The sequence below is a fragment of the Eublepharis macularius genome, chromosome 1 (assembly GCF_028583425.1).
Source record: "Eublepharis macularius isolate TG4126 chromosome 1, MPM_Emac_v1.0, whole genome shotgun sequence".
NCBI classification, from domain to species: Eukaryota; Metazoa; Chordata; class Lepidosauria; order Squamata; family Eublepharidae; genus Eublepharis; species Eublepharis macularius.
This window is the reverse complement of record NC_072790.1, coordinates 179518178-179544171: the sequence shown is the minus strand read 5'-3', so window position 1 is coordinate 179544171 and position 25994 is coordinate 179518178. Positions and strand designations below refer to the sequence as shown.

Sequence of the window (25994 nt, the reverse complement as noted above, 5' to 3'; positions counted from 1 at the left end):
GTAGAGGCACCACTCTCTAGTGATTCCTTTTTTATCTGGCTGACCAGTCCAAGAAGATGGTGCTAGGGGATTGATCCTTGACTTCATGACACTTCTGATATACAGTTTGAAAGGCTTCTTGTTTCTTGTCCCTTGTCCTATTTAACAACTACAAGGAACGAATGGTAAAAGCCATATGAAGATTCAAAATAAAAAGAGTCCTTATGGAAATGACACACAATTATTTATCTTTTTCAGTAGAGAGAGAAGTAATAGAGAGGAAGTTGTAAACAGTTTCCAAAAGTGGTAAAGAAACAAGGAATTGAAGCTCAGTCCAGACAAGGCAGAAGTGCTGCTAGTTGATATAATGGTTAGTAATGGAAAGAAGTTTATTTTATTATCATTTATTTTATTTATACCCCACTCTTCTCCCCAATGGGGACCCAAAGCAGCTAATATCATTCTCCTCTCCTCCATTTTACCCTCACAACAACCCTGTGAAGTAGGCTAGGCTGAGAATGTGTGACTGGCCCAAGGTCACCCAGTGAGCTTTCATGGAATACTGGAGATTCAAACATGAGAAAATGAGAGAAAATATTTTAAATAATTAAGTAAAATGTAGATATGGCCTATGAATGTGGCCTGTCTGGTTTACTTCTTAGTTGAATATTTGTAGCTGGTGTAAGCTGCTCAAAGCAGCTTACACCATTCTCCTGTCTTCCATTTTATCCTCACAACAACCATGTGAGGTAGGTTGGGGTATTTTTCCATCCTTTGTTTTGCAGTTGAAAATTAATTTGCTACCCTTGTAATACTGAATATAGTTTAGGCTATTCAGAAGGATAACAGGATTAAAGGCATGGGGAAAATTACATTCAGGCTAAGGCAAAGCCTTCAATAGCATGCCTACATCTTTGAGATTTTTTTTCACTTATGCATAGATGACAACCTTAAATGCCTCGTGCTTTTCTGTGAATAAATTTTGGCTTGTGGCAGTTTTCCATTCCTTAGGCTGAAATGCATTCCCTTCAGGCATAAGTACATTATTTAGCTCCAAAAATAGGTCAGTGGCGAAGGGGAAAAATGTCATGAGAAGTTTGATTGCTTTCTTAACTTTGCAAAAATTAATTTCATTTGTCAAGAACCCTGATTAATCTGTATTGCAAGCTGTCGTATGAATGAATTACCTATTATATTATAAATGCCACTGTTATATGAACCATAAAAATACTAAGGGAGAATCTGAAGTGTAATAACCTTCAGAAGAAACTTATATTCACCTCTTTTTGTTTCGAGCATTAACAAAGACCTGATGTTCATTGAGGTAAAATATTGAACCTAATGAGTGGTTTATTTACTCCAACCTAAATCTCATTAATAAGTATTTTGCATTTATTTATAGCTACTTGTTCTCTAATCTCCCAGATTTAAACTACTGCTGCTATAATTTGATTTTTTGCATGTTTTGGTGGAATTCACAAGTGGCTTTTAGAAAAATCCCTGTTGTAAATTCACAGGTGTTGCTTCCGTCTGTTTCCAAATATAACCGGTGTGTGGATTCCAACTCTTATCTTAACCATCAGAGCTTGTGGACCTCTTAGATTTTGCCTAGAGGTAAATTAGTTTCAATCTGAGGTAGTTGCTGCCCCCATATTTGTGCTGTATGCTATGTCTACATTAGTTTTAATACTTCTAGATTCTAACTAGACCCATATGAATTGTTCCTATACTAGACTTAGGGATGGGTGTTACCTGTTTTTTGCTGGAGCCAGAAGAAGCAATGTCATGCAATTCCCCTCCTCCCTGAAGCCCATCACCATGGTATTTTTGTCTCCATAGGCACCACTGTCCCTAGCATAGCCTTTTTGGGTGTCATACAGGTCACCTCCTCCCTCTGGAATTCATTGCAAAACTGACAGGACCCAAACCTTAGTGTAAAGAACAAGTAAAAGTGACAGCTGCCTCTTGGAATGGCTATCAGGAATTAATTAATACATACTCGTGCACACAAACGCAAACATAAGTTATCTTTGGATTAGATTGCTAGGATATAAGAGAAATGGTACCTTTTTCATATCAATTAGAATATATTAGCTCAGTGAATGAACTGTGAGCAGTCTTAAAAGAACCTCTTGGGGCACAGCCGTGCAAAGCCCCCATTCATATACAGGCATTAGTGCTGCAAAACTAAACTTCCCAAACCTGTGATCTGGGTGTTTGCCATTGAAGCCCGATAGCACACATGGAGGGGGGAGTGGCACTGGATTGATTACTAGAGGTGGTTTTACAGAACATAAGAAGCAGATGTTAGGTTGATCACAGAGTGCCCGGTTTCAGCAAACAAAACTTCTTCTAGGGCGGTTGAAGAAAGGGGGAAACCACTGTGCAGAGTCAGCACACCAGTCAAAAGAAAATAGTATTGATAGATCAGGTTATATTTTTCCACTTTTCAATGACATGTATAATCCAGCTTTCTATCAATAGTTAAAAACAATGTGGAACATTATAACTCATTTTAATTCATTATTATTAAAGTGCTTGTCAGCCAAATATATTGGCTCACAAATTAAACTGTACAAATAGCAATTCAAAAATATTTTTAAAGTGCTTAGCTTTAGCTCCAATCATGCTTTCTTGAAAGCTGTTCTGGTTTCAAGGCAGGCAAGGGAATATACAGGAGGAGGAGAAGATATTACTTGAGATACGATGGGTGCAAGCTTTAAAAGTTAATACGGCTTTAAAAGTTAGCACCATCACTTCGTTTTGAGGCTAGAACCCAACCAACACAGCTCCTCAAGAAATTCCTGCATACTCTACTTAAAGTATGTTTCAGTAATCCAATTTAAAGAGATATTATGTATCATGGTGGCTGGGTCCTTGCCACCTAGGAAAGGACATAGCTAATGTTACATGTGTAGATAGCAAAAGATGCTTTGGGACATAGTCACCACTGGAGATTCAAGTGTAAGGAGGTATTAAAAGCGGTCTTCCACTCATCCCCATCCTTTATTCTTACTTGGAAATGGGCATATCAGAGGTCCAGCTTTGTGAATATTTTCCCTTGAGCTGCTACCCCTAACAAGTCTCTGATCAACGGGATGGGATAGGCGTTCGACACCGAGACCACATTGATTCCTCTATAGTCTGTGCACAATCGCAAACCTCTGTCCTTTTTCTTTCTGAACAGCACAGGGGCGGCATGGGGGGAGCTAGCTGGCCAGATGAAACCTCGTGCCAGGTTTTTATCAATGAACTTACGCAACTCCGCTCTTTCTCCCAGGCTAATTGAGTAAATTTTCCCCTTCAATAATTTAGTCCCTGGGATCAGCTTGATTGCAGAGTCTGTAGTTCTGTGAGGGGGTTATTCATCTGCCTCCTCTTCTTCAAACACCTGACTTAAGTCCTGGTACTCTGGAGGAATGTTCTCCCTCTCCTCCATAGTTAAACACACAGTCTCTGTTGCGGGGAGGATTTTGGCCCCACTTGGCATCCCATACATGTTTTTGGCAAGCTTCAGAAGGGAAACATAGCTCCTGGCCTTCCACCTCACGTAGGGTGTGTGGTCCCACAGCCATCTTACTCCCAACACCAGGGGGAACTTGGTGGCCGGTCTGACCACGAAAGTCCTTTTCTCCCAAATGTCTCCCCATTCCCACTGTGGTGATCTTGGTTTTGTAACTAGGGGGATCCCCTTCATCACCATACTGTCCATCTGTTTGAAGACCAGGGGCTCATGTAGCTTCGACACCTCCAGCCCCAACCCCATCACGAGTGCAGGGGCAATCAAGTCTGCTGCATCCTGAGTCAATTAAGGCCCTTACCCTGATGTTCGTCTCCCTCCAGGGGTTTAACAAGGTGACTACTATGAAAAACAACGCTTCCTTAGGTCTCACCCTTTGCGGCACCAGGACTTCTGTGACCCGCCAGCTGCTGCCCTTCACAGCAGGTCTCCACCTTTTCCCACCGGCGATTTCGGCTCTTCTTCATCGTCCGATGAGAGTTCTTCACTCATGGTGCCCCTTCCCTCCTCTAACACCGTAGCCACAGCTGCAGCTTCCTTCCTGGAGGTAGATCGGGGTTTCCCCATCAAGCGCTTTTCCGGTAGCCTCCTCAGCTTCGGCTCCAACTCTGGGCAGCTTTTAACTTCACCCGGACACTCAGCATCTCAAGCACAGCCTTTGTCTCATTCTCTGATCTCTGTCACCCAAGGGAACGTTGGATCGCGGCCTTCCTTGCTCCCAGGGTTGGGATCCACCAATCCTTTCTGCTGACCAGTCTGATGCTGCAACTTCAGCAACTTCACTATTTGTTCCCGATTTTCAATCTCACAAGCCAGTTGGATCCAGCCCAGGAGGGTTTGAGGGTCATCTTGCACCATCGCTTTGGCTGCCAGATCAGGGTTCAGGCCACCTCTGAAAAACTCTATCGTCACTCCTTCCGTCCAATCCCTCAGTTTAGCCGCATACTCTGGGAACTCTGCTGTGTACTCTCAGACTGGACAGTTGCCCTGCCTTATCTGCCTCAGGTGTGTTCTCGCCCTTTCCTCCTCGAGAAGGTCCTCATACTGCTCCTTAAGTGCCTGGACAAACACATCCATACTCCCCAGTTCTGGGGCCTGCATTGAGTATAAAGTCACATACTATGTAGCTGCCAAGCCTCCCAGCCAAGACCCGATGTAGCTCAGTTCATTTGGGAAAGTGTGGCCCCACTCTCTTAGGAACTCCTCCACTTGCACTGAGAAATAACCCAATTTCTCAGGGACTCTGTCAAAACAGACTTCTAGTTTACGCCAGGTCAGGGGCGGCAGGTTCCAGTCCTGTGGGACCCTCGCCCCTCTTACACAAGGTCTTGGGGCCCCTGGGAGGACGGGTGGTACTGGGCCCGCTGGAAGAATAGGTGGTGTGGGGCCCACTGGGAGGGCAGGTACTACTGTGTCTGGGGGTAACCCACCTGGGGCCCTCCCTTGGTCAGGAGGCCTCACCGGTGCTCCCCCTCCGCTTCCATGGACCCACGCATCTAAGTACAGTTCATGCATTCCGTTCATAATCCCCAGCATCGTTTGTCTGACCTCCGCCATCTCCTCGCGTGTCTGTTATAGGTCAGACACTCTACTCAGATCTTGGGGCTCTCTGTCCTCATTATCTACCCCACACCTTGGTCCTCCGTTGTGGCAAGGTCTCCCTCCTTGGTGTCCTCTGTCTGTGTCTCCTGCTGTCTGTGTCTCCTGCAGAGGTGCCAATCCAAACAGCTGCTCCTAGCCCTCCAGGTCCCCTCCTGGGTTCTCTGGAGCTCCCGTTCCTCCTCCCAAGCTGGATTGGAACAGGTGCCTTCAGCGCCACTCCCTTCATCCTTCTGTACGAGGGACGGGAGAGCCATCCTCGGGGCATTGCACTCAGCCAGTGTAGCATCCTGGGAATTGCCTCGGCCCCACGCTCTGAGCTAGTACCAAGCTTTGGCATTTCTATGGGGTCTTGAGAAAGGTCCGCAGGGTTCACAGGAGACCTGTTGTCCCCTCTGGCTGCCATACTGCAGGTAGGGTATCTCACCGGCTTCCCCTAGTTCCAAAGACTGAAGCAATTCTAGGCAAAATGTCAGGCCTAGCTAGGAGATTCTCTCAGACTCTCCACTTCATCCAACACGGTTGTATGAGTTAAAGGTCTTTATTCAGATAAAGCTCCCTAGAAGTGCACTGATACATAGAGATTGCCTAGAATTCTGAAGCAAAGTCTTCCCCAAGATGTGATACCACCAGCTCCCTCCCCTCCAGTTCAAACAAGTCAGTTGAAGTCAGCGAAAGTCCTGAAAAAGCTGCAAAGCTTAATTTCCCAAGGTTGTTTTCCAGACTGATAACACTCTGCAAAGCGTAACCAAAGTTATACTACAGGAAGAAAGCCCATCCCTCCCCCAGTAGATTGCATTCATAGTTATGGCAGGAGCCTGCCTGACATCATGTTGAGTTTGGCGCTGAAACAGATTACAAGGTAGTATAGTTTTAGGTAGATTCGTCTGCAGTAGAACAGCAGGTCTGAGTCCTGTGGCACCTTAGAGACCAACAAGATTTTCAAGGTGTGAGCTTTTGAGAGTCAGAGCTCCATTCTTTAAACACCCCAAGCCAGTATAGATTCTTCAGCACAGGCAACCTTGGACGTTATATTCTGAATCAGCTAAAGTGCAAAGGCAGACCTACATTCAACACAAGAGAGTAATCCGCCTGGACAAGGCCAGAGTATGGATGACTATAGCAAGGACATATCTTTCTAATAAGCAGTTCAGCTACTCATACTGCTCCAGCACTCCTAGCCAAGTTAGATCTACAACAGCAGAAAACTGAAAACCTGATCAATTTCATCCAGGACAGGCAGAATGCCACCTCCTTGGTCAGTCAATCCCCCTGGCTCAAAGTAATTAGTAGTCAACTACATTCCTCATCTAAGATTAGTTGCTTTGAAATAAGAATGAAAAAAAAATCGAGGAATCATTACCATCTCTTAAACGCTCTACTATAAAAGTGAAGCCTGTAGTTCTTGGGTGTAAGACATATTCATATTTCTGAAGTCCATTCTTTTCAGCAAATTCATTACTGCGGGCTTTCGTGTTTTCTAAAGATATAAAGGACATAAAAATAGATTAAAATCTGTGTGGTGACTAAGCATATAACACTTTTGCACTAGAAAACACAACAGTATAGAAAAAGATCAAGGAGATTATAAAAGTACTTTTAACACTATGAAGTACTTGCTTTATGTTTTTACATAAATGTAACAGTCTTCAGTTTCCATGTTTTAAAACTTACTATGCCTTTGTCAGGACTGGAGCGTACTAGCAGAATTCAGCTCTAGAATCTAGGGCCAAACCTAGGGCACAGAACAGAGCCTTAAGACTGTGGAATTCAGACCTGGAGCTATGGACAGTACTGAGTCTAGGGCAAAATTGGAATCCCAAAATTCAACAGTCTTTGCAGAATGATGTCCTCAAAACTTTAAAAAACCCTCTTATCAGCAACTGTTCCGGATCTCCATGAAGGAAAACAGGTCAAACAGGCAGACAGTCAGGGTTCTGAGAAGGAAAGCATGAGTGGAGAGTTGGCTAGAATCACGGACATCTTAATGGAAAGCCTGTAAGAATTTCACAGAAGGCTTCCTAAATAATTTCAATCACACTGCAACTAATCAACAAACAACTGAGGATGAGTTAGCAGAACACATAGGGACAGAAAAAAAACATCCAAGCAGCTATATTCCGACAGCATGCCAGATTAGATTGCTCACTAACAGGCTATAATGTGAAATTCATGGGAAATCATGAAATGGAAATTTTGTCCAATGCAAATCGACTGGGATCTGATTTCACATGTTTATTTGATTAATCTTAGTAAACAAAGTTTTTAAAACCAAGTTATTTTTACATGGTGTAAACTATCTCAATATAGCAAAAAATAGCTGGAATTAAATATTTGGTTAGGAGAAAGTTCTACAGAGCATAGCTAATGTGATTTAAACTGCAAAAGTGTGAAAGTGTGAAAGAGGAGAGTATACATGTGCATACATGTATTCTCAATATGCATGCTGCTTAGACAGATCCACTTAGACAAAAGGAAACTGCAGTTTCACAATGGCCAATTTTTACTGGTGTCATGTCCACATGCTAAGTTTCTAGTCCCTCTAGGGAAAAATGCTTTTTAAAAAATTAATATTTTTCCATGATAAAAAATAGAAAAAATTCTGGCCAACCTCACTAGAGGTGGGAAGTATTTGGAGGCAAACAACACCAGTTTATCATGTATCATGTTCAGAGGCAAAAGTATCCTACTATATAAAAGGCTAACCGTGTTCCAAACAACTCACTTCCTACCCTGGTGTACCTCCCAGAGGGCGCTGCCATGGAGGAAAGTCCAGAAGAGGCAGCCCGTCCTTCTGAGAGAGCGCTGCAGTGGGAAGCCCAGGACGGCATCAGGTGTGGAGCAGGCAGTAATGCCTGTCCTTTATTTATTATTTATTTATTTAATCACATTTCTAGGCCACCCTCCCCGTCAGACGGGCTCAGGGTGGTTTAACAACAGCTTAAAACAGTAAGCTGGAATCAGGAGCAGAACAGGTGGTAATGCCCACTCCCCGCCTTCACTCAGCTGGGATCAGGAGTGGAGCAAATGGCAATGCTTGCCCTCCACTTTCACTCAGCTGGGATCAGCAGCAGAGCAGGTGGTAATACCCACCCCTGCCTTCACCTAGCTGGGATCAGATGCAGAGCAGGTGGCTATGCCCATTCTTCCTTCAACCTGCTGGAATCAGGTGCGGAGCAGGCAGCAATGCCTGTCCCCCCTTCACCCCGTCGGGATCAGGCATGGCAATTACAAAACAAGGGGGCCGCAGCTACAGAGATGCATTACAAGCAATGACAAACCGCGGAAACAATCAAGTACTTAACGTGCGCTATGCAATAATATCCAATTGCATCTTTCCCGCCCTCCCCTTTCTAGAGCCCGTTGTATTTTTTTCCCCACCACAGGCTTTGTTACTAGTAAGAGGATAAACTAGCACTCAAAAATCAATTATTTCATAACACCATCTCCAACAAAAGATCTTCACTAAGAATGATCAGATTCCCCCCAGTCTGTTCTAGAGAGCCTAAACTGTCTTCTCGGAAGAGAGGATCCCAGCACTTATTAATTTGTTAAACTTCTAGAACATTTCTGTCTGTTTCTGGGGAGGCAGAGAAGTGTTCTGGAACTGCACAGAGGCTATAGATAAGAAACATGTCAACAATGCTGACCAACACTGCATATAAAAACGTGGAGATAAGCATGACAGTGTGAAATAGAATTATGGCATCTCTATAATGACAATGACAATTCTTAGTCAAAATAACCTGACCAGAATATAATGCTCTCTGTCAGAAGTATTTGTGTGGTCTCTACTATCAATCTCACAAGAGTAAATTCCAGTATTTCAATTTACTTCCGAACTGCTATATGCAAGAGCAAACATTTGAATTTGGTTAATTATTCTTGTATTCATGACTGAGCATGTAGAAGGAAAAGATTCACTAGTAACCCTGCCAGCATTACTTTGCCCAGCAACCTGCTCTAAGAATAACTGAACTTTGTTGCTCTTATATACATGATGGAAAACAAGTGTGCCCAACTACCTAGCAACCTTAAAGTTCTAGCACTATCACATATCTTGATTGATTCTGGGGTAACATGGGCCTTGCTGGGAGATATAACCAACTATACTAGAATAAAGGCAAAGAGGCAGGTGAGAACTATTCCCGTATCACCATTAGAAACTCAGTATGTACACAACCACACTTCATATTTTTCCACAAGCTGTCTTGTCCTCAGCTCTTCTTTATTGACATCACCACCAGCATGCTCCCAGTGAGGCAGGCTTTAGCTTCAAATATTGTTACGAGGAGGAAAGAATCGACCTGTTGCTAAGTCAATGCACTCCATCACCAGCTCCTTGGCTAAAATTCTGATCTACACGTAGATCCATAGAAATGATATAAGTATATCGGTCTGCATTATTTTCCTGTTATCTTGTCTTTATAGAGAAGGACCTGGAAAAATTATTGCCATAGAACGGGACCTATACAATTGTTTTCAGAATGTTTTCCTGCCACACTATTTCTGCAGTCTCCAGAACACAGGGTCTGGATGAAGGATGTGCAATTCAGGTTCGGTATTCCTTTAAAAATACTGAATTTTAACTGATTTGGTAAAATTTGCTATTACCAAACCAAAAGGAAATAGCGAATCAGATTCGGTATTCTCAAACTTAAGTTTACCGAATTAATTTGGGTTAATTTGATAAACTTCTTTAATAGTAGCTGGGCTGTTCCTTAGCTAAACAACAACAAAGAAACACTGTTTTACCAGCTGGGAGGGAGAGAAGGAAGGGGGGAGAGAGGCAGAAGGGAAGGGGAAGGGGAAGGGGAAGGAGGAAGGAAGGGGGAGTGAGTGGCCATTCTTTGCAGGAGCTCTCCTTCTCTGGCCAATGGGATTCTCAGAAGGAGAGTGCCTTTTAAAAACTGCCCTGCAAGGAGTTAAATAGGCAGGCTTGCCTCTGAGCAGCCTCCATTTTGTGTGCTCTGGCTGCCTAGGGAGATCTGAGATCCTGCATGCTGCTGGCTGTGGACTCTTCCTATGTGGTCTGGGTCTGATTTGCTTTGGACCTGATGTGGACTGCAACTGGATCCTGCTGCCTAGTGGATTCCTTCCTGCTGCTGCCTGCTAAGACCTGCACCTGGAGGACTTCTGCTGCTGTCTGGTTAAAGAGTCTTAGACTCACTGGGTTTTTTCTCTCTTTGAGAGAAAGAGAGGTTGGCCTGGTGTCTGGGAGGGATAGCATGGTGGGTGGGGAATGTTTTTTACTTTGCACTATAAAAACTTTTTTTTGCTCTATGGGGGATGCTTTGATTGGACTTTTGTGTGGGGGAGGGGGTTGGTTTCAAGTTGGTTACTGTTCATTTTGCTTCTTGTTCTTTGGAGAAGGGGGGTCTTTTTTGCTTTAACCCATTGTGGGTGATTTCTTGTTTGGTGTTATAGTTACAATTAATTTTATTAAATTCACCTGTTTTTGCTGGTTGTAGTTGGGGTGGGGGGGGGATGTATTCACTTGTTGTTGGGGTGCTGTTTATAGTGTTTTTTGCTGGGTTCTGTTTTCTGTTGCCATAAGTTTGGTTTGGTGTTCAATTGTTGTTGGTTCATGGTTGTTGTTCTTTTAGGGGGTGTTTGTTGGGGTGCTTGGTTCAGTTTAGCTTAAATTACCTAGCGGTGTTTGGGTGTACATTTATTTATTTATTTTGCTACTCTTCTAGACCACCCTCCCCGTCAGACAGGCCCAGGGCGGTATCCTGAGAAGGTTGTGAAGTGTGAACTTTTAATAAGTGTGTTTAAGATAGTCTAGTTGTAGGTCTCGTAAAGCAAAACTTTACTGGTAGCTTTTAGAGACCAAAGAGAGCTTTCCCTCCTCTTTAATAGGACTGAGTAGGCATCAAGAAGAGTTCAGGTTCTACTCAAGTTCTATAGATAAACAGACTGCCCATTAGTGACATTTAACTAGACTTTCCCTTCCCACCTCTGGCTGCCTTGGAGCCAGGTCAAGCACAATAAAAATAGGGATCTTCCATAGGTTTAGCTGTAGATTGGGGTTCAGGAATAGCTTGATTCCTCAAAAGGTATTCAGCTGCTTGCTAGTGTAGTGCCACCACATACCTAAATGGGGCTTTTAAAAAAGAGATCTGTGAGTCTATCTCCATGTTTAGACTCACAAAAAGCAAGCTTTCAGAGTAGGTAGGCATATTTTAAAAGAAACTCTCATTTTTGGCTGGGTGCTTTGGATGGGTTGGTAATTTAACTGCTTGTTAAGTTTAGTGTGTAGGTTACAGGAGGCAGAAAAATGAGTGACAGGAGAGCAGAGAGGGGCCCTGGGGAAAATACGAGGGCTAGACTAGAGTAGAGTGAGGAGTAGGGCTGCAGTTCTCCCCCATCTGTGCAGAGGAGGCTTGCCTCAGTGCAGCAGTCATTCACCAGCCTGGCTTTTGGTGACAGCAAGAGCAATTGCAAGGCCCTCAGTCCTGAGGCAGCTACATGAGCACCACCCTCACCACAGGTGCCTGAGGCAGGAGCTGTCACTGGGCAGGGGCCTCCTGGTGAGGCTCCTCCTCCTTCAGCTGTTGAGACCCAGCAGCAGGAGGAGGACCAGTATGACGAGTCTTTTAGAATGTGCTTGGGGGGGCGTGAGTTTTCCATTCCATGTGCTCATCCCAGGGACCTGGAGGATGTTGGAGGAACTGGTAGAGGAGCTCACCACTGGGAAGCATTCCCCAGTTTCTTCTGAGGCTGGCAGTAGACCTTTCAGGGAGGAGAGGATGGTGAAGAGGAAGAGATTGTGGAAGTGGTAATCCCCACATATCTACCCCTTCACCCTCAGCCATCTTCTTCTACCTAGCCTAGACTGGTGTGTCTAGTCCGAGCGCCTCAGAAGAGGCGTCTCCTGAGGTGCCCACATCTGCAGGGTAGTGTGGACCCCCTTTGTCCTCCACTCAGAGCATTTCCAGAAGATGGAGGACCCCCAGTATGCATAGTGTCATCACTGTACGACCTAAGGCAATCAAAGGAAGTATGTGAATCATCTCTTGATGATCAGCCTCTGGAACCACATGAGGAAGCACCATGAGACAGTGCTTCTTCAGAGGGAGAGAGAAAGTGGCACCACAAAGTTGCCAGCAAGGGACTTCCTGTGACCACCTCTGCGCTCTCTCATAGGTTTTCTGTAGAGAAGGGATGCCAAGGAACACCACTGGAGATGTTTGCGGTGCACAGCACTAGTGTACCAACAGAGGGGATCCAGAGGGCATCTAGGCTCATCACTCAGAAGATCATGAAGATGACTGCCATAGATGGGCAGCCTTTTGCCATAGTAGAGGACTTTGGCTTCTGAGGGCTGTTTCAGCTAGTCTGTCCTTGATACATGCCCCCTGCTCACAGTACAATGAGCAGGATCATGATGCCCTCCCTTTACAGGGCTGCCAAGGAGCATGTAAAGGCACAGTTGTCTCGAGCTGCAAGGAGAATTGTGCACTTCACATTAGACATTTGGACCTGCCCTCAGTCACAGCATGCATACCTCTTGCTTACTGCACACTGGTGGCAACCTGATGACCTTCAGGGTGGGGGTGGGATGACTAGCATCAGGTAAGGCCAGATGGGAGACTGCCGGACCAGCTACTGCAATGCTTTGCTCCACGTTGAGGTTCTCAACAAGGTCTACATGGTGGAGAATGTCACTGTCACCATGAAGAGGGAATTAGTAGACTGGGCTCAAGTGGACCTTAAATTTATTTGCTGTGTGGTGCACAAACTTCCTCTCCTGGTGAAGGATGCACTTGGTCTGGGTTCCACCAAGAACCTGCAGAGAACCTCGCAACTCATGAAGGGTCCAATCTCTGTGAAACTTGGAGGGTCTTTAGAGGACAGTCAGAAGTAGGTTCCCTGAAAATTTCTGGATTTTGCTTTCAAAATGTACCTCCAGACCACTGGATAGCCCTATAGTTTTTCCCATAGGGAATAATGGAGATTGGAGGTGGCTGCGGGCATCTTGTTTGGGGGGCATAAAATGCCCCCGAGGTACAATCTCTCCTTTTCTACCAGACAATCTTTATGAAATGGGGGGGGGGGGACTTTAGGGGACAGTTAAGAGTAGATCCCCTGCAAATTTGGTGAAATTCAGTCAAAAAATGACAGCTACTTCAAACCTGGGGAGGGGGTTAAGAAGGTGCATACACACACACACAGTGTACTAATGACTTTCACTCATCCAAGAAGGAGCTTGAACTCAACTCATGTAACACAAATATTTTTACCAAGTTAGACTCACAGTGGACTAATCACAAATCATATAGTATTTTAAAATGGACTGTTTAAAGTACATCTTTCAGCTATCAATCTTATTTTATTTATGTATTTATTTTATTCAACTTATACCCCGCCTTTCCCGCAAGCGGGCTCAGAGCAGCTTCCAACAAATATACTGTTAAAATACAATAAAAACCTTATTGACACATTAACACATTAAAATTCAGGCACCATCAGACAGATCGGCTACTGCAAAATCATCATAAGCCCTAGCACCACCATGATGTAACTCAAGGGCAGCTGCATAAGGAGGGTGTGGCTGTCAGGAGGGGGACAAAAAAGCTGGCCCCTAGTCAAAGGCCTGGTGAAACATCTCTGTCTTGCAGGCCCTGTAGAACTGTAAAAGGTTCCGCAGGGTCCGGATCTCCACTGGGAGAGTGTTCCATTAAGCTGAGGCCAGGGTAGAAAAATCCCTGGCCCTAGCTGAAGCCAGCCGAATGTCCCTCGGGCCGGGGACCACCAGAACCTGCTTATCCACAGAGTACAAGGCCCTGCAGGGGACATAATAGGAGAGGCGGTCCCATAGGTATGCAGGTCCCAGTCCATGGAAGGCTTTAAATACTAAGACCAGTACCTTGAACTGGATTTGGAACTCAACCGGGAGCCAGTGCAGCTGGCACAACACAGGGCGGATATGTGCCCTAAACAACGTCCCCATAAGGATGCGTCTTTTTTTAACATCAAATATATAAGGTAATCAATATATTTTTTCATTTGATTTACAGGTGCAGAGAATATCGCTGATCTAAGGATTACTTATCTAAGTAACCATCTGTTTTAATCTGTAATATTTCAATTATGACTTGTAAGCCACCTTGAGCCACAAGGAAAAGCATAATTTTTATTAATATTTTAATTAAGTGTTAGTTCTGAATATCGCTGAAGTATCATATAGAATGCTTGCATAGTTATACCATGCTATAGTGAAATGTTTACTAAGATTTTTACTGCCCATGGCAAGACAGATTGGCATTTTCCTTTTACATGTTTTTAAATTACATAAATGGCTCAATATTTTTAAAACCTTGATAAGATCAACAGGGAGACAACTGAGTTATGTACCTGTGAGATCAGTTCCTTCAGGAAAGATGAGAAGCTGCATAGGTTCATGAATGTCACAGAAATAATCCAGCATATTTTCAAAATGATTTTTGTCTTCTTCCCATTTCCTCTGAATGAAAATAAAGGCAGCAACCTGCATGGCCCAACCTAGAATAAGTTTGAACAAATGTAAACAGTGCAGTATAATTTTCTTACTTCTTTCCATTTGTAATTCCTGACCCCACACCATAACAGCAACACATTGTTTAGGAAAGGATATTTGAACCGTATACATTATACTATCCAATGAATCCATTCCACTAACAGTGTAGCCTTCCTCCAGTTCAAGGAGTTCAGTTCTGGTAGAAAAGGAGAGTTTCATTGGAGGATTCCGCCTTGCATGTGAAGTGGCCTCTAATGTCAGCAGAATGTATTAATATGATTCAACCTACTGTAAGGACTAAGTTGCCAGAGTTTAAGGAAGCCCCTGAAGGGCATATCAAAAAGAAGAAATTGCAGTCATGACTGTAATTTTAAAATCATATTTGCAAACTGTTCTTTGCAGCCCTATGAATAGCTTGAAGGGCACCTTATGACTGATGAATAGGGGTGTGCAAAAAAAAAAAATTGGGTTCCCACTTTGGGAAACCCAAAGCAGAAAAAGAGTCAGAAATAAGGGATTCCTGAAGCAGCATCCCTTGTTTGACCCACTTCAGTGTGCTCCGTAAAGATTCAGAGCACACTAACAAACTCCCCCCCCCGCTTATTTCACCCAATGGGAGGGGGAACCACCTCCTTCCCCTCCCATCGGGTAAAATAAGCTGAGGGGGGGAGCTCAAACGCCACCAAGCAGATCAGCTGCTTGGCAAGGTTTGTGGCCAGCCCTTTAAACTCCATCTAGGTCACGGGGAAAACCCCCGTGACCCAGGTGAAGCGCGGAAGGGCGTTTTCCAGCTGGCTGGAGGAAGGGGAGGGGGGGAGAGATTGAAGGGAAGAAGGTTCCCTGCGCTGCTTGCAAGTGGCACAGGGAAACTTCTTCCCTTCAAACTCTCCCCCTTTTCAGCTGGCTGGAGGAATAGGGGGAGAGTTTGAAGGGAAGAACGCTCCCCAGCAGGCTGTACTCAGGTGCTTGTCAGGGAAACCCCTGACAAGCGGCTGAGTCGGGGGTGAAATGCCTCTCTCCCTGCCACTGCGCAGCAGCAGGGAGAAGGGCATATGATACCACCCCGGCAGGCTGCACTCAGTTGTTTGTCAGGGAAACCTCTGACAAGTGGCTGAGTCAGGGATTTAAATGTCCCTCTTCATGCTGCAGCAGCACAAAGAGGGAAATTTAAATCCTGGTAGGCTGCACTGAGCTGCTTGTCGGGAAACTCCCGACAAACAGCTGATTGGCAGTTTAAATGTCCGTCTCCCTCCTGCTGTGCAGGGGCATGGAGAGGGACATTTCAGCCCCTTGACCCGAAGCTTCCCGAAGCTATACAAATAGCTTTGGGAATCTTTAACTTGGGGTTCCTGAAACAGCCCTGGTATGCTGGGGCTGTTTCGGAAATCCTGAATCTTTGCAAATTGGGTCCAATTCGTGTATTTTTCCCAAAGCGAAAACCCGAAGCGCACAACTCTATTGTTGAACCATTCCTTGATCAGAGAGACTTCTTGGCACAGCACAATGGAAAATGTTCTACCTTACCTATTTAAGTAATACATAGATGTGGTATTGTCTGTACAGACTTGCACATTTTTCCTCTGGATGAAGAGGAGATAAGCTGCTAGAGTGTGCCTTACTGCTTTGAGTTCAGGAATGTTGATGTGCTGCCATGTGGGGAGCATAACCCATTTCCTTGAACCCCTGCACACTAGATTTCCAAGACTGTGTGTGAAGCACTGGTAGCCAGAGAAACATAGGTGGGTATAGACCCAAAGGGGCTCCCAGAAAGGAGAGGGGACCACCAGCAGCACCATGACAACATTTTCAGAACCATCCAGGAAACAGGCAATTTATGTGGAGGACAGTGGCCTGAGTCTTTACCTGATAAAGGGAACTATCAGTGGTGTCAAGGTCATGAAATCGCACAGCCTTTGAAAGTTTCTTGTGGTTTGGAAATGGCAACAGGGCATCTTATTTACTGATTACAGAACAGTGCAAATTCTGTCTTTGGGAGGGTAGGATAGCCCATTAGACAATCAAGGATGGCACCCCAAAAGTCATGTGCTGAGTGGGAGAAAGGACTGACTTCTCTAGTGTGAGCAGACAGTCCCTGGATGGGGTTGTAATTAGCCAAACTTCTAGGTAGGGAAAGATGTCACAACCCATCTCTGTACAGTAAGCAATCACAACTACCATAACCTTTTAAAATAATCTTGGGGCAGAGGAGATATGAAACAAGAGGACAGCTATTGGAACAATTGGCACTCACACTGGAAATGAGGGAACTTTCTGAAATTTCTTATTAAGATATGGAAATACGCATCTGGGAGAGCCATGGTTGCTGCAAACCAAACATGAATATTTAACAGAAATAGTATATCCCTGTGGGAAACCATATTCAACTTTTTCTCAACAACAAACTTGTTTAGGAAACATAGGTTCAGAATTGGACAACTGCCTCACGACTTTCTGTCTGCTATAAAGCATTGGGAGAAAACTTCCGTGACAGCATTGGAAAGAAGCACCTCTGTAGCTCCCTTTGCCAAGAGTAAACGGACTTTTTGGAGGAAAAAAGATCAGAGGAAGTGGGGGAAGAAAGGAGGAAGAAAACATGGCTTGCTTTTGAACTGTAGAACATAGCCTTGATGAACAACAGACAAACCCCATTCATCCTGAGTAATATAGCTTCCCATTTGGGGGTGAAGCAGGTCAAGTGATCACTGAACAGGTGGCAAGGTGGATAGTCAAAAATCCTACCTCCTCAATCTCTAAGGATCTTTGAGATAACAAGAGCCCTTATTAACAACAGATTCCACATCTCAGTTGATTATGTAAAGATGAGAGGATGCAGTGTACCTGGGGTAGCTCCAGTAGTGAGATACTGCTTAGAACTCCTTTATTTGTAAGGATTGGGGTACACAGAGATGATACCCAGGGATCTGGCTGTAATGCAGTCCTTGATATTTTTAACAGCAGCATCCATGGTGGAGCTAAAAGGACATCATCTTCAAAAAGTTAAGTCACCTACTCTGGCTCTATGATACGGAACAAGAGCCGTACACCTCAACCAGGCATGCCACCTCAGGGTTAAGTGCAGAAGCTACAGATCTCAAGGAACAGTCAGCCACATGATAGACTCTGTTAATCTGCTTTTCGGCCAAGCTGAGGGTCTCTGCCTGCACTATCTTAGCCAGATGTCTCTTTTCATTTGGGATTAACTCAAAGTGGGGGCAACTTCCTCCCCTGAGGAATCTGTGTAGACTAGAGTGCTTGTTTTATCATTACACATAGAAGGCTAAAAGGTACATTTTAGATAATAATAACATATCAATGAAATTAATCAGTGTATCTTAATACAAGTGTTTCACCTAAGAAGATTTTCATATCCACAATCAGGAATAAATTAAAACCCAGTAAGTTTACTTAAAATATAATCATAGATGCTGCCCTTTAAAATTTGTATTAGGAGCGGGTGAAGACTTTTTTTCCTCTGATGAAGATAATCAGGTGTTTGGACTAGACTTTGGTTCTTTCAGCGTTCCAACCATTTGTTTTAACCAAATGCTAGAGACTACAGGAAAATAACTGTGAGACTTACATTTAATAAACAAATTTAAAAACTATAACAACAAAAATAAACAATTACTGCTAACCAAGTGGTTTATTTATCCAATACTCATTTTGCTTCTCCTTTGCTTAAATGTATAGTAAGGATGAAGTTCATGCTACAGAAATATCTGATATGGATCTCTCAGATGTAAACAATTCTGCAGGAGTAATAACACTACAGAGAACACTTTCCAGAATGCACTCCCAAATCTACCTCATATTATAAATAATTCTAAAGTAATTAAATCTGACAGCTTTTGATTAAAATGCTGGAAGAATCATATGTCACATGATCCTGGAAGAAATCATATGCCACTGTTTCTACCTTACAAGAACCCACTACTTAGAGTCCACACCACAAACCAAAAGCTACTTACATAACACAGTGAAATCCTAAGAAGAATTACTCTGTTTACGATTTCACTGTTAGTATTTGAAGAGTCAAAGCTCTTCATCAGGCATAGTGCCTCATCATCCATCCTTCATAACACAGGAAAAAGCCTACCTGCAAGGAGGTATCCTAGATTTTGAGCCCAATTTGGCATACAAAAATAAACTATTCAAGTCACTTTACCACATTAAAAATTTTACATGGGAAATACCTTTCCATCTTGAATGACATCATCTTCTCAAAATATAATCATTTGCATTTTTAAATTGCCTATCTAGTCATATAAATAATGGTGCATTGTCCTCCTAGACATGCCATACAAGGCATGTAGGGAAATGCTGGACAGCTCCACTCTACTCCATCGTTTTAGCTTTTGGCAATATTACTAGCTAAGCCTTTTCATGAGTAGACCTTTGCTGAAGAAACGAGTATTATCTATCTAGAATAATTCCAGGATTTCATCAAGATTTCTTTGCCTATTTTCATTTTGCCAATTGACTGAGCAGTAAATGAACAGTATCATACATTCCGCCAGTTAATTGGCAAAGAGTAATGAAGAGACATGATTATATTGCTGTCTCTACTATTAAAGTTTTCCTGACATGTGAAAGCTTGAAACAAAACACACTGAAGTAGGATGGAACAGTTCCTGCTCCAAATAAAAATGTTTATGTGCCCCATGGCACCTTTGTAAAATAAATAAAATCTATAGCTCACTAATGTTTGGTGGTGGAGAGTGCCAGCAAGTCATAACTGACTTATGGTGACCCCTCCACCAGTGACATTTTTAACATGTGCCTGCCTAATTCTAAGGGCACAAAATATAAACTTTACCAAAGGCAAGGTGACACATTTTTACCAGCCAAAAGATATAACAAATGAAAATCATATGAACAATGAGGAAACCTGCTCAATTAGGGCAGTATAAGAGGAACACAAACCACAACTAAATAAAAAATGAAATAAAGTTTTGATTATAGCCCGACCACAAGGGCAGAGTCTCTGGGGACAACTAATACCCTCACAGTTCTGCAAGTAGTAAAGCATTTACTCTAGCCAAGAAAAAATATTGATAAAAATTGTTAAGGTAAAATAACTTGGCAAAACAGGAAGATGAGGGAACTGAAGATTTTCATTTTATTTCAGTAGGCATACAAATCAACCACTAGTCTAGAAAAGCTCCTTAAAATCTTTTCCAGAAGAATATGGCAAAACAGCTTTGACAGTATCGATTGCTAAACAAAATCACATATCTAACTCCCAACTGGCCCCAGCATGTGGATGCTTAAACCCACAAATCAGGGCCACTTTTCTGCAAACTCCAGGGTTGCAGAAAAATTTTAAAAGATAGAAACAAACATTGGGGGTTTAAACCCTCCTCCCAAACAAATGTGTTTTCAGTGCATGTGCACTGGCAGCAAAGGGGCAGCAAAGGCTGGCAGATGCAACCAGGTCTGCACTACATGCTGATGAGCCTGAGATACAGATATAGCCTGCAGGGCAAAGGTTGGGAACTGTACAAGCTATCGGCAATGGACACAGGGTTTTAAGGAGAGGTCCCCTAAGATAGCCTGGAGGAACAGGTTCAGCAGCAGCACTGGAGCCATGGTTGGGTGGGAGGAGGTCCACTATGGCGGCTGAGGTGAAGGGAACAGATGGGATTCAAACTCCTGTAGTGAAGAAACTGTGTTGGGGGGTGGGGTGGATGCAAAGACCATTGTGGTGGTGCCCCTCCCCCATGTTTTTCATGGGGGGCACTTGTAACAGTAAAATAATAAACAGCATACTGGATTCTACTACTCTGTTCAATTAATTGCAGAACATTCCTCCATCAAGAAGGATTTCTTGGGACAACAATCTACATGTTTTAAAGATTATCATTAAACTATACTATTTTCCCCCCTGCAGATGGCTCAACTCGAAAAAGATATTCAATTAATATGGAAGGAGTTGTTAGATATGGATTTTCTTCACATTCTTGGTCCCTCTTCTGACCCCTGGTAAAAATGGTTCCTAATTTCGGGACCCCATGTCGCTGAAAGCCATTAAGGGGCTACAATGATTGGGGCGGGGGGTGTTAATCAGGAAAAAACGGTACCACTGTCCTTCCCTCTTTTAAACATGAAGTTCCATGAATGGAAGAAGAAATAATTTTGCCCAATTATTCATCTTCACTGCAGCCCCATAACCCATGTGACTTTTTGTCAATGCAGGTTTCATGACTATAGGAACCATTGTTCTATGGCTCAATGGGAACTGCTGGGGGAAGGGAAACATGGGAAAAATCTGTCTGTAGTACCACTGTTTGGTTGTATAAAATGTATGGACAACGAAACATTAAAATCCATCACTGCCAAAAAAAAAAAGATCTAAAATCCAACTCAACATAAAATAGCCTATCAAACAACAAACAACATAAAAATGCAAAAATCTTTTATGATGTTGATGACTTACCAAATCCTGGAATGCCTTTAAGACTGGATTTGAGGCATATTTTTTCAAGTCTGAGGTAGCTGTATCTTAGCAGGCAGTTCCACAAAAACATCCAATCCATTCGTGTTCGGTGGTTCATGATAATAACACTTCTTTCTCCTGGAATGAATCCATCACCTGTTATAACCACCTTTGCCCTAAATACGATCTCCAACAAAGCCTAAGAGAAACAATTGGATTATATGATTGTAGCATCATTAAAAGACAAGTTTTATTTATTTAGCAAAATTTATGCTGCCTTCCCCAGCAGCAAAGTGTGTTTTCTTTGAAAATTTAAATTGAAAAATGTTCCAGTGCTTTAACTAATATGATCTAATTTTGAATATGTATTTGATTCATTTTTACTCCCCAAGACACATTCCTTCTCAACAGGCACACACACGTCCATATTTAGTAGACAGAACAAAAAATGTAACACAAGTCATTTTTATGCTCATTATAAATATATCCGAAGTTTTCCTAATAAATATAAAGTATTTGAACTGAAATATTTGATTTTAGGGCAACTAAATTAAGCACAAAATATAGTTTAAATGTCATATACAAACACATTCAAAGCTTTATGTGGAATTTATTCTCTTGAATTATTAAAGCATATACTGTATTTATTAAAGTATATACTTATTATTTATTATAGCATATACTTTCTTGTGTTGCTTAAATTAAAACTCTGAAAACTGCGACTGAACACTCAGCTTTTTTGGCTATCCAAAGAGCTGTACCTCTGTCAACCATATACCAACAGAGTTTAATCTTCTTTTGCTGGGGTGGAACCTTCAGTTGCACTGTCACTCTCTGCACTGCTTATGAGTCCCATTTCAGGTTGAGAAAAATCTAATTCAGATCCATTTCAAAGTAACTAGTTAAAAATAAACAAAAGCACTAGAAAACAGGGTTGTACTTACCTGTTAACTGTTGTTCATCAAGGTCTTCGTGCAAGCACACATTGGGACTGTGCTTGCACAGGCCACTCAGAACAAGATTTTCCAAGATTTTAGGCTCCCCTTCAGACCACTCTGAGGCAGTTTTTCCTGCTGAAATAATCACATGATTTGGAGGGAATTGCCTTCTTTCCCTCAGTTCTCCTGTGCCACAGCAAACCCTCCAATCAAAATCCAGAGAGCTCAAAGCAGGGCAAGAGGGAGGGAATGTGTGCCTGCACAAAGACCTAGCTGAACAACAGTTACAGGTAAGTGCAACTCTGTTTTCATCTACGGTTTTCATTGCAGTCCCACACTGGGAGAATAGCAAGCCATTCACCAAGGAGGCAGGGATGATGCTCTCACATGAAAAGAGATTGCAGGACTGCTTGACCAGCTGCCATTTCTCTTCTAGAATTGACATCAACTGCATAGTGCTTGACAAAAGAATCCACTGAAGACCATGTTGCAGCTCGACAGATGTCAGACAGTGGCACCCCTTGAAGAAACGCATGCGCAGGCCTGCCGATCAGTAGGTTTCATAGCTTAAAATTCCTCGAGGGGGTGTCTGCCCCTTCCCAGAGCACATGCATGGCTTGTTTCTGACCAAAACAGCCCAATCTTTGAGAGGGACTATGCTCCTGACCTTGTTTCTCCTCAGCTGACGGGCTCTCCAGGTAAATAGTGAAGAGCACACAGCAGGGTAGGAGGGAGGGTATGTGTGCCTGCACAGAAGACCTCAATGAACAACAGTTACATGCGCGTCCTGATGTCTAGAGGCATCTCTTTTGGTTTGATAGGTTAGAAGGAGGAAAGTACTATCTCTTCTGAAAAGGTACAGTTCACCTTCAGGAGTAAGTTGGTTCTGATCATAACTTACTCTACCATCTTGAAGGAAGAGGCATGGATCTCTATCTACTGCTAGTGACTGCCATTCTGACACTTGTCTAGCTGATTTTATTTCCATCTGAAAGATGGTTTTAAAGGTCAATTTGTTACCTGAAATGGTCTCCTTGCTTTAAATATGATTTATGGGGGGGGGGGTGAGAATTAGCTCACAAGGAAGATGGCTATACGAGAGGCAGTAACTGGAATCAAATCACCTGTGTCTACGGGGTCCCAATCCCAATAAGCCAAGCAAGTCTGGTGCTTCAAATCAATCAGTGACTTTTATTAAAGAACAGAACTTCATGCACATACACACCACTTACTGGGGGGAAATAATCACAGAGAGAGAGAGAGGGGGGGGGAGAGACAGACAGACTCCTAGGAAATATAAACAGAGATGTGGGAATAGAGCAAGAAGGAGTAGTTATATCTATCTATCCTGGAAAAGGTGTCCAGTCCGCGTTGAGGAGAGAAAGAGAAGAGCTTCAAACAGCCAGAGTCCTCGGCAAGGCAAGAGGCTTAGGGCAAACCTCAAGGGAACAGTGCTTGCGGATCTGGAAACATGTTCAAACGTGTTCAGAGGAAGAGAGACTTAGGGAAGTGGCCCTAAGGGAGAAGCCAGGAAGCTTGCAACATTTGAATGAGGCCAGGGCTCAACCTTTATAGGTAAAATGTGCCCTGAGATGGAGGAGAGTCCTCCTAGCAGTTAGGACAAAGACTCCAACGGCTAGTTCCTGGGCAAGACAAAAGGCTTGAGAACTTTGATTGATAGCTGCTGGGATGTGTGAATATAAATGTAAAACTAGTTCTTGCGCTGCACAAAAGGACGGTTTTCCTGATGAAGTACACCGGAGCTAGGTTAAGTATTTTTAGGGAGGGGATAGATTGTGCCAGGAACGACTGTACGTGCTTATGAATGCCAATTGATCAGTTCTTCAATCACGGACAGGAGATCTCATGGAAGCAGGGACAGGAATGTGCTAAGTGGGGTTGACATGGCGAGTCCTTTATTACGCGGGTCACGGGCAAGGCCAGGAAGATAGCAAGTCCAATCGTCGCTTAATCACCCCGCATTCCTTTGCGGCATTCCATTCATGCCATGTCTCCCGGGCAGGATTCAGCAACTGCTACAGGTCCTCTGTTGGCCAAACCGCAGCCATTTTACTCCAGAGGCCTAAACATTGTTAATATTACCAGCAGCCATAAATATGAAGCTGCTATTAAAATGGTGGTGGCCAGGCCGACCGCTTATAATTCCCTTTAGAGGACATGCAATCATAGGATTAAAGTGGTGTTTTGGATAATGCTCTCAATACCAACTTAAGATTCCAATTGGGAAAAACCAGCGAGTCCCCCTTTAGAATCTGTTCCCATAAGGGTGATGTATAAGGGAGAGTCCCTGCCTAGAACCCCTAATTGTCAAGATGGTCGCTACTTGTTGCCTCAGGGTACTGGTGTTAAAACTTTTCTTCGACCCTTCTTGAAGGGAGGATAGTAACCCCCAACTGGCCCCCAAAGGTTACATGCCTCTATCCATGCACTCTTCTGGGAACTTGGTAGGAATTTTTATAGACTCTGTGGAACTCTTTCTAGAGGCTAGCATAGTACCAATTATGCCTTCTACATAGTCCAACCCTATTCGTTGTTTGCTTTCAACCTCCACACTTTGGGGCTTGTCAGAGCTGGTTAAGGGTGTGGTATTGTTCCCTGCATCAACAGGCCCTCCTTCAGTGGGAGGTGAAAGGGATCCATGCTTGAAAGCCTCTTCAGGTTTTGAGACCATGTCTTTCTGGACCCGAATGGTGCTATTAGTATCACTTCTGCACTTTACTGTGTGATCTTCTGAACAACTGTGCTGGGGAAAGCATACAGGATGTGTGGAGGCAGCTCGCTGCCCACAGGTTCTATCCCTATGGTTTGAGGGTTTCTTCTTCTTGTGCCTTGCTGAAACTGTGGTAGACTAACTGGAGAATCTCTAGATAGCATCCCTTTTGCTTGGTCCATCACTCTCTGGCTTAGCTAGTTTGCCAGAGAGGTGTCCTGGTCTGCTATGTGTACTTCTCTCAGACATTCAAGGTGATCTTTTGTCTATATAAACATATTGTGACCTGTGGGAAGACCCTGGGATTCTATCAGACCCAGCCTGATGGCTCTGTGTTCCAAAGGGTTTACACTGTTGATCATTTCTTCTTCAGCCAGATGCCCTATGCCATTCTTCCCTGGATGTAGGATTCCCATTCCCAAAGACTCATGTCCATGGTCATCACCATTCTCTTTGTTTCCCTAGGTGGGATACCATCATGGGACTGTATGAGGAAGTCCAACCATCGGTTATTCTCCTGTTTGAGGATATCTGGCAACTAAACTATCTTGGACCTCTTGTGCTCTAACACATTGTGGTATGGTAACAGGCATCTCTGGAGTGTCCACGTTCGGGACTTTGCCTCCTGGAGGACATCCTGATAGGATACTCTCATCCCCAGCCACTGAGCCAGGAGCATCACTTCCACCCTCTCTCTCCTTAAGACCTCTGTTGTCATTACCGACTCTTTGTTGTCTTTCCTGTGACAGAAAAACTCTGTCTTGAGCCATGTCTATCACTACCTCCTGGTGCAATATTTACTGGGTTGGGAGTAAAACTGGTCTTTTCTTCATTGACCATGAATCTATGGTCCTGCAGACAGGCTGACGCCAATTTTATCATTTCCACCTCTTGCAGTAGGGATGGAACCATGACCAAGATGTTGTTTGGATATGGGAAAGGTGCCACTCTCCACAGTCTAGCCATGCTATCAGTGCTATTAGGATTCTGGTGAACACCCTGGATGGTGCTTTCAGGTCAAAAGGAACAGCCCAATATTGGAAGTGCCTCTGAGAGATTGATGGAAGCCAGACAATCTCCCTTCTGAATGGCAGTCATGACAAGTCTGAGCCTTTCCATTCTGACCTTTCTTGTTCCTAAGTGTCTGTTTTATTTGACCAATTCTTTTGGATCTGGAGGAAAAAGGCCCAGGTGGCACAGAGTTGAATTCCACTGATCACAGTATCCGGCACCCACCTGTCTCTTACTGTTGGCTGCCAAGGGTTTGCCAAGCATTGTAAGTGCCCTCC

The 25994-nt window shown here is 43.6% G+C and overlaps 1 protein-coding gene across 7 annotated transcripts in view; it reads right to left on the bottom strand.

The window, feature by feature from the left end:
* Window positions 1-25994, bottom strand: part of LCLAT1 (lysocardiolipin acyltransferase 1) — a 235550-nt gene that overhangs the window by 103946 nt on the left and 105610 nt on the right. For all 7 annotated transcript variants that reach the window (XM_054979035.1, XM_054979036.1, XM_054979025.1 and 4 more), the window contains 3 exons: window positions 21037-21235; window positions 14459-14605; window positions 6462-6578 (listed from right to left, as the gene is read on the bottom strand). In XM_054979035.1, coding sequence (XP_054835010.1) covers window positions 6462-6578; window positions 14459-14605; window positions 21037-21235 — 463 coding nt within the window. The remainder of the gene's footprint in view (window positions 1-6461; window positions 6579-14458; window positions 14606-21036; window positions 21236-25994) is intronic.